The sequence below is a fragment of the Carassius auratus genome, chromosome 5 (genome assembly GCF_003368295.1).
Source record: "Carassius auratus strain Wakin chromosome 5, ASM336829v1, whole genome shotgun sequence".
NCBI lineage: Eukaryota > Metazoa > Chordata > Actinopteri > Cypriniformes > Cyprinidae > Carassius > Carassius auratus.
In genome coordinates, this window is record NC_039247.1 from 2,299,299 (window position 1) to 2,308,510 (window position 9,212).

The 9,212-nt window shown below is 32.3% G+C and overlaps 1 protein-coding gene across 1 annotated transcript in view; it reads right to left on the minus strand.

Moving 5' to 3' along the window:
- Positions 1-2,062: 2,062 nt before the first annotated feature.
- The window catches only part of hpda (4-hydroxyphenylpyruvate dioxygenase a), a 7,479-nt gene continuing 329 nt past the window's right edge, over positions 2,063-9,212 (minus strand). The window contains exons 2-12 of the mRNA XM_026255555.1: positions 9,020-9,165; positions 8,848-8,890; positions 7,586-7,668; positions 6,633-6,722; positions 6,454-6,560; positions 6,263-6,340; positions 5,996-6,158; positions 4,838-4,909; positions 4,638-4,760; positions 4,423-4,539; positions 2,063-2,301 (exon numbers count right to left, since the gene is read on the minus strand). Coding sequence (XP_026111340.1) covers positions 2,182-2,301; positions 4,423-4,539; positions 4,638-4,760; positions 4,838-4,909; positions 5,996-6,158; positions 6,263-6,340; positions 6,454-6,560; positions 6,633-6,722; positions 7,586-7,668; positions 8,848-8,890; positions 9,020-9,165 — 1,142 coding nt within the window. The 3' untranslated portion in view covers positions 2,063-2,181. The remainder of the gene's footprint in view (positions 2,302-4,422; positions 4,540-4,637; positions 4,761-4,837; positions 4,910-5,995; positions 6,159-6,262; positions 6,341-6,453; positions 6,561-6,632; positions 6,723-7,585; positions 7,669-8,847; positions 8,891-9,019; positions 9,166-9,212) is intronic.

Genomic DNA, 9,212 nt, shown 5'->3' on the forward strand with positions numbered 1-9,212 from the left:
CCACAAACACCTCCCATGTGTCTTTTTGGCATGTTGATTTGCATCAAAACGAGGCTGAATCCAAAATGAAAAAATGCATAAGACAATTTACTAAATCCCAGTAGGGTTCCCATAACATTATGATCAATGACTCTTCCAATTGTTTTTGATTATTGGAAAAATTTGTAAAATCTGTTAAACATTTTAGCAAAAAAAAAATATATTGACTATAGAAATGTCCATAGCTTATCCAGAATTACCTTATATTTGCAATACTTTCTGTGGGAACCCTGTTAAATTCAGATCCTTGGATGCATCTAGACAGTCTTTTGTTCACTTTTTCATAAACCAAAGATAAGTATTATCCAACATTTTCATTGTTGCAGTGAATTTTGTAAGTCATTTTAGTAATCAAGTCCTCATGATTTTCTTTTAACTCAAGATAGTATCTAAACGCAGCTATTTCCACCAGATTATGGAAGATTTGCACTTCCATGTTGGCATCCGTCTCCTTCAGAACACGTAAAACTCTCGGCTTTATCTAGAAAGGATGCAAACAGCACTTTTCCTTGGAAAAAACAAAATCTGCATGTGATTCAAGAAAGGAACGCAAAGCAAATCAATTGAAGCACTATGTAGCTACTAGTTCTACGTCAATCAAAGAAATGTCAGTGAGGATGATTTTATTTTCTCTACAGTTGTAGATCGTCAGTTATGTCTGTATTGTTATACGCTCTCTTTCCACAGAGAATCAATTAAAACTGCCTTTTTTATTAGAGCTAAATCCCTTCAGAAATCAAAGGATATGCCAGTATATGTATAATATTTTGTGTAAAAAAAAATTAAAAAGAAAGAAAGACAAAGCAGTTATAAGATAAAATGTTGTATTTTATATATAATAGAACATTTCAATATGGTAATGTAACTAATATATTTATTTACTAATATATTTATCCATTTTTGTCCAGGTCTGAGAAAATGTACAAAAATAAAATAAAAAATGTTATTTTCTCATTTTTTTTGGAATGATATTCTTTGAAATGTACAGCTGCCATCATACATGTATAAACCTGGCATCATTCCGATTATATACAAATAAATTATTTTGAAATAAAAATACAGAGATTGTGGTGTTCATTTTATTTTATTTTATCGTGTATATAATTGTGTGTGTGTGTGTGTGTATGTACATGCACACAAGTGTTGCTAACTTGGCAATTTTGTTGTTAGGTTTAGCAACTTTTCAGATTACCCTTGCATTTTTTTGTAACAAATGTAGCTATTTAAAAAATTATAAAAAAAAAAGGCATGCATGAAAAAAAAAAGAGCTGACCTTATACGTAATTCCCCCAGAACTGCTTCTGTTTACAAAAGTGAGCGCAAGCTAGATTTAAGTGATTATTACGTTTTGAATATGGATATTTTTCTTCCAAAACACTTATATTCACCCCCCGGAGCCGTGTGAGATACTTTTTTATTTTTTACGGAATGGCGCTTTTTATTTCACGTCTTTTGGACTGATGCGCTCCAACACCCGCTGACTGCAATGATTTGACCTTAATTGAAGACAATTTTTAGTAATAACTCCAACTGGATTGGTCTGAAAAAATAAAGTTATTTACAACTTCTGTAAGATGCCTTTGCGGTGAGTAAAACACAGCCTAAATTTAATTTTTGGGTGAACTATGTCTTTAACGCACACTGAATCCAACCCATCTCAAATATTCCTCCAGCGCGCTATATTCGAGGCTTAGTGTATCCCATAATGCATCATGTTCTGGAAATAAATCACGCCAAGATCGCGAGAGGTCACGGAAATCTTTCCAATGTATGTTAAATATTAGATATTACATATTATTTAGTAGTAAAACAAAGTGTTACATGTTTTATTGGTGCCTATATTTATGTTGTACATCATTTGCAACTGCTTTTTGAACCCGCCAGCAATGAAAGAGTGTCATCTGTTATAGGGACAGCCCTGGTGTAAATGAAACCAATGAAAAATGAAACCACAGGCAAGAAACCCATTTGACTCTGAAAGTGAATGTAGCAGATGAACAAAAGAGAGAATGATACAAACACGTTACACAGTTCTTATGTCTTTATTGATGCAGTGGACGTTCGGTGTTAACTGATGGTGTCATATTATTATTTCACTCCAGCACGAGGCTTGAGTAAATCACCTTTCTGCAGCTGTGTGTGTTAGTAAAAGGCCTTTGGGACGCCCTGGCTCTCCGGTGTGAGGACTGTGAGGTTTCCTCTGGCGTCCTGGTCCTTCTCAATGGCTTCGAACAGAGATTTGAAGTTTCCAGCTCCAAACCCCTGGTGGATAAGACATGGCACAGTCACGGGAGAATTAGACCTGAGAAATTGCTAGTCAATTTCACAAATAATTACAAAGCAACAGCAACTAACGTTGAAGTAAATGTGCAATTCTGAAGTATAAAACCTAAAATACGCTCAACAATTTTTTACACATTTACCTCACAGCTTTGCTTATCACACCAGAAGAATGAAATGCCACAGATAAGTAATAATGACATCACGAGTACAACCTGTATTTATCTGCTAACATCTCTCAGTTTGAGTTTGTGATCCTTTAACAACCAACCAGTCTTTGGATTTGATCTGTTCGTGTCGTTGGGTTCATTTTCTTGCTCTGTTTGGCGTTTTAAGCACCACTGAAGAAAGTAAAGCCCCCTTTAGTGTGATTCAGAGAGAAATGTCTCATCTTTAGGCACTTCCTTCACAAGCTTCAAAAAGCCTCTAATAAAACGATATCCCTGTCCAAACATGTTTTCTGTAACTGTATCTGGATTTACTGTACCTTCATACAGACTATACCACTGATCTCATAAAATCCTTCATATGGCTTGATGCCAATCATTTTTTTGTAATCTTTACCCATCATGCATTACACCGTCCTGCATCAGATTCACTGAATGAAATCCAATACTCATTTCTTACAAAAATAGTGTCTGTTTTGCTTGAGTTCCTCACACTTTCTCACAACATGTGTTGCATTTTGTAGCATTTCTGCTTCCTACAACCATTTGTTTCGGTGAAGAAGTCTTGTATTCTCCCTCAATCCGCAGAAAAACACCATAAAAACACGATTCCTGTCTGGATATGAGCCACATTACAACTCTTTGATCAATTCTCAGCCCACTTTCACATGCATGACATTATTTTATGCTTATTTTATTTTAAAAATCAAGATGTAGGGCTGTGTTATGGTTTTATAACGTTCCCCGCTGGTGGAATAATCTTCCCAACCCTTAAAACATTCAAGAAACGTCTAAAAACTACTCTATTTGGAGATCTTTTTAGAGACCTTGACTGAATCGTGTAAATAAATAACTGCATGCATTGACTGTGTTTTTATTTCTGTCTCTGTTATGGTCCGTCTTTGAAACTTTGCCTTTTTGCACTTCTCATGCTATTGCCTCCTGATGAGGAAATCCTCCTTATTTGTAAATAACTTTAGATAAAAGCATTTGCCAAATATTTGTATATGGTATTAGTGTGTGATGACAGTATCTGTTGCTTCTTTGTGCTTGATTTAAAAGAATAAATGTAAACACATGTTAATCTCAGGACATTAAAAAGTATGGAAGCTTGTTTCTGTCATCGAATGAAAATAAAAATCTGATTATTTTTATTTTATTTATTATTTATTTTTTATTTTTTTTGCAATTACAACTTTACACATCGCAATAAATTTTTTTTAGAACCGAGATATGAGCTTGTAATTGTGTGCTATTAAGTGAGATTTACAAGATATAAACAATTCTGAATAAAAACAAAATATGAAAATTAAAAAAAAATCTAAAAATTCTGAATTTCGAGTTATAAAGTCAAATTTTGAGTAAAAAAGGCTATTTTCTTACAATTGCAAGATACGAAAAAAAGTCATAATTGCGAGATAAAAGTCACAATTAACCATGTTTTATTTGTTATTCAGTGGCAGAACTTTAAAGTATGGAAGCTTGTTTGAAATGAAAATAAAAATCTGAATTTTTTTTTTTTTTTTTTTGCAATTACAACTTTACACATCGCAATAAAAAAAAAATCAGAACTGAGATATGAGCTTGCAATTGTGTGCTATTAAGTAACAACTGCAAGAATTCTGAATAAAAACAAAATAATGTTACTTTTTAATCTCAAAATTCTAAATTTTGTTTTCTCGAGTTATAAAGTCAAATTCTGAGTGAAAAAAAAGGCTATTTTATTACACTTTGTTGCAATTATGAGAAAAAAAAGTCACAATTAACCATGTTTTATTTGTTCTTCAGTGACGGAACTTTCAATATTGTGAGTTTATATCACGCAATTCTGAGAGTCGTTACTTTTTTTGTTTGTTTGTTTGTTTGTTTTTTATTAATTGTCAAAAATGGGCTTCCCTATTGAAGCCTTGATGAAAGAGATCAGACACAGACTCACAAAGTGGTTGTTCCTCTGGATGACCTCCAGGAAGAGCGTGGGTCTGTCCTGCACGGGTTTAGTGAAGATCTGTAGCAGGTAACCTTTATCGTCATAGTCGACTAAGATTTTTAACTCCTGCATTGGATAAAACAGCAACAGATTTCAAAATGCATTTGGAAAACCGTTGAAAAACATGTTTACTAGAATCCACAGTCATACGAGTTTCTCCAAACCTGCAGCGTCTGGAGGTCCTCCTTCACCCGGATCTTGGCCGTCTTCAGTCTCTGTCGCAGGCTGTCGTAGTAGCTGTCAGGAGCGGACAGGAACTCCATCCCTCGAGCTCGGAGGTTCACGATCTGATCCATCAGGAAAGAGTTCGTCTTTATCTCGGTGTATGAGGAGTGAATGATATTGAGAGGAGATGTGAGCGTACCGCTTGGATGATGTTGGAGGTGTTTAGCGCGATGTGCTGCACTCCAGGTCCTCCGTTGTAGTCGATATACTCCTTTATAAAACATCAAGAGAGCATTATAGAGCTACGATGGAGGGTTATTACAGGTTTCTGATGTTTTAGGCAAAGTGTGTACCTCACCTGTTTAACAAATACTGGGTTGTTTCATACCAACTTTGGGTCAAATGTGGACTAACCCAACTTTTGGGTTAAAAATGTAGCATTTAGTGCATGTTTGAAAAAGCCAAATTAAGTTTATAAGTTGATGAAAAGCTAATAGTTCATTTAATTGGAATGTAAAAGCTAATAATTAATTCAATTATTTTAATGTTGCTTGGTTCACTTTGACATAATTTATGACATTTCTATGAACTGATGTTTTCAACATTTAATAAAAAAAAAACATTTTATTAAAAGAACATGAAGAATATCAGTAGCGTGATATCATTTGTTTTATAATTATTAAAATATTGTTTTTGTTTTATAGTGCAACTGTAATTTACAACAATAGCATAATATATTTATGTCTTAATTTTTTATACCTTATAATCTGGGTTATTGTGATTAACTAAAACTAAAAGCAAATAACCAAACGAAAAAAAATTATATAAAAATAAATAGGTGTTAACTGAAATAAAATTTATTATTATTATTATTATTATTATTATTAATTTCCAGGGCAACATTTAGTATTTTAATTTAGTTTAACTTGATGCTAAAACAACTAAACATCTAATTAAATCTGATCTAAAAAATAAAAATGTAAACTATAGAGAAATAATTAAAAAACGAAATACTGAAAGTGACAAAAAATAAAATAATTATCTTTAAATGAAATTAAAACAAAAATTGAAATTTTAAAAACAGATTCAAAATATTAATAAAAGCTATAAAATATTAAAATATATATTAAAATAATTACAATATAATTACTGACCGTGCAGCCCTCTACAAAATAATTGTAAAATAAAATGATCAAAAAAAAAAGCTTTAATTAAAAAAAGATTCAGTATTTGATGTTCATCTGTAGGTCATTTTACCATTAAATTACATGAAGTGAAATTCTGGAAAGTTTGGGAATCACAGCCTCTACCAATAAACAATCAATCAGTCTCGAGGTTGTGAATCTGCGGGAGGAACCTGGATCTGTGACTTCTTCTTCCCCGTGGCTGGCTCATTGATGGGCATCTTGATGGTCTCCTCATAGTTAGTGACCACGATGGACCTGAGAGCGCTGTACTGGGTGTGGATCTGCTTATCATCGATGGACCAGAACCTGTGGAACAGCAGACACTTCTGATACCTGCACACACACACACACACACACACACACACATCCAGTTATTTGCCCGTGACCTTTCCTCCGATTCGTCTTATTGATCTGTTTGCCGGACGTGTGACCCTCACCAGTCCGAAACTGGCACCATTTCATCATCTGGCTGGTTTCCCACAATGTGATCGATGAAGTTTAAATGTCCCGGAGGCCTTTGAGAGACAAAGAAACCCATATTATTTAATGCATTTTGGGGTTTCTAAAGGACGTAAGACTTGAGGTGCACTTGAGTAATTCGAGTGAATATCCCGGTAAATTGACTCACAGTTTTGCTAACAGAGGGTCTCTGAACATCGGCTCCTTGTATCCTGGCAGGAACAGCCCTTTATACGGCCCCATGTACTCCACAAACGTGTGTGTGGTGTCTCCGTACTGCAAACATCACATCTCCAGCTCAAGATAGTCGAGATAGTGAGTGTAGAGTACAGTGTGTGTCTGACCTACCGTCTGAATTACGGCGTATTTGACTTTTCCTCCCGAATCCTGCTCGATCCACGGCTCTTTGACGATCACTGCTCCTCTCTCTTTGGCTTTCTGTCAACACAAACACTGTGAAGTTCATTCTGTGCAGTCGCTTTCTAATTAACTGGCTATTTAAAAGAGCCTGTTGTCTATTTTTATCTTAATTCCTTATTTTACTGATTTATTTGCATTATAAACTTTTTTTCTTTTTTTTTTTTTCTTTTTTTTTCTTTTTTTTTCTTTCTTTTGCATTATAACCTTTTTTTTTTATCAATTAAACACATTTTACCCTCACATTTTCATTACTGTAATGGAGAAAAAAATGCTCATGCTATCCAAAAAAAAAAAAATTAATAAAAAAGATTAATTGTCATGGAAAGAATGTCTAAAATAAAATAAAAATTTAAAAATATATATTTTTATAAATAATTTATAAATTATATAAAAAAGTATGCATTATGCAAGGATTTTATTTATTGCATTATAATGTACTTTTAATGACCCATTTTAACTCTCTAATTCTCATTACTGTAATGAAAAAAATAAATACAAAAATTGCTGTTAAGCATAACATTGGATTAACTGTCATGAAAATAATCCCTTTTTATAAAGTTCTAAAAAAAAATAATAATAAAACAGTTATTCTATGTTTTTTGAGTTTTTTTGTACCTTGTGATATTCTTCTCATGTCTGGTAAACCCTAATCATCATTGCAAAAAATACAATAAAAAAAGGAAAATAATAAAAAATAATGCTGTTAACCTTAAAATGTGAATAATTACAAATAATGCTGATTTTAAAGGTTTTTCGCTCTTTTCATGCCAGTCATTTTAACCCTTAAATTATCTTTAAATTGTGATCAACTGTCATTGAATTAATGTCATATCACAAAACATGTGTTCGCTATCATGTGTGGGATAAAACAGCTGATGTACCTTGACTAAAAAGTCACAGTCCTCCACTTGAAAAGCCACATCTTTCACTCCGTCTCCATGTTTCATGAGATGTTCGCCCAATTCTGTGGAAAAAGTGAGCACCTTTTTTAATGTATTTTTAACAAGGGTCATTTTAACCTTGGGTTAACAGAATATTTCATTATCTTATTTTAATTTAGTTTTTATTTAAAAAAATTGAACCATGGTCAATTGAACCTTGGGTTAACTGAATATTTCATCATCTTATTTAAATTAATTAATTAATGTATTTATTTGCACTGTAATATTCTTATTATAAGAGTTAAAGCCATTTTAACCATCAAATGATCATTACTGTAATGGAAAAAATTACAAAATAACAAAGGAAAACAAAATTTGATTAATTATCATGATAATAATCCCATTTAATTTTCAAATTCTCATTACTGTTAAAAGAAATTAAAGAAATAAAAAATTAACTAAAATGTGATTGGAAATAACATTAATAATTAGCTGGAAAAAATAAGTTTATTATTAATTTTTATTTCAATTAATATTCTATTTTATGTTTTTGTGATTACTTGTCATTGAAATAACTTTATAATGGAACACATTTTTGCAGTGATTTTTTTTTTGTCATGCAATTTTAACCCTAAAATTACTGCATTACTGTTATGCAAAAAAAAAAAAAAAAAAAAAAAAAATTAGAAATTTTCCTAATGCAAAATATAGTACATTAAGTTTAGTAACCCATTGCGATCACATGACCTGGACCAGAATATTTCATCATCTTATTTAAATTTATTTATTTATGTATTTATTTGCACTGTAATATTCTTATTATAAGAGTTAAAGCCATTTTAACCCTCAAATGATCATTAATGTAATGGAAAAAAATTACAAAATAACAACAAATTCTCCTGACTGTTAAAAAAATGAAAGAAATAAAAAATTAACTTAAATGTGATTGGAAATAAAATTAATAATTAGCTGGAAAAAATAAGTTTATTATTAATTTTTATTTATATTAATATTCTGTTTTATGTCTTTGTGATTACTTTGTAAATAACTTTTAAGTTTTTGCAGTGATTTTTTTTTTTGTCATGCCATTTTAACCCTAAAATTCTCATTACTATTAAGCAAAAAAAATAATAATATTGATAATAATTATACATTTTCTTAATGCAAAATATAGTGCATTAAGTTTAGTAACGCATTGCGATCACATGACCTGGATTGTCTTCACACCAGACTCTTTAGAGAATAATTGAAACGGTTCATACCCTGGTTCCCCGGGTTCAGAGCAGACTCAAAGATGAAGATGATCTGGAAAAGAACAGATCTGTTTGTGTCTGTGAGGCGCTTGTGAAATGAATGTGCGGTTTGGATTTCACAGCAGTTCTCTGGAGCCGGTGGTCATTATAAGACCTGTGTATTAGTGTATATCACACACACCTTGTTCTGTCTGATGACGTGAGACACCAGCTCTCTGCTGCCCGTCTCCAGACCTTTATACGCCAGCGGCTCGAAACCAAACTTATCACAGTAAAACACCGCAGCCTGGAGAACAAGGGAACCCTCTGAGGTTATGAGGGACAAAACTAAAGAGTTTCAGAATCACCAAAAACTAATCTGTTCTGGGGAAAAA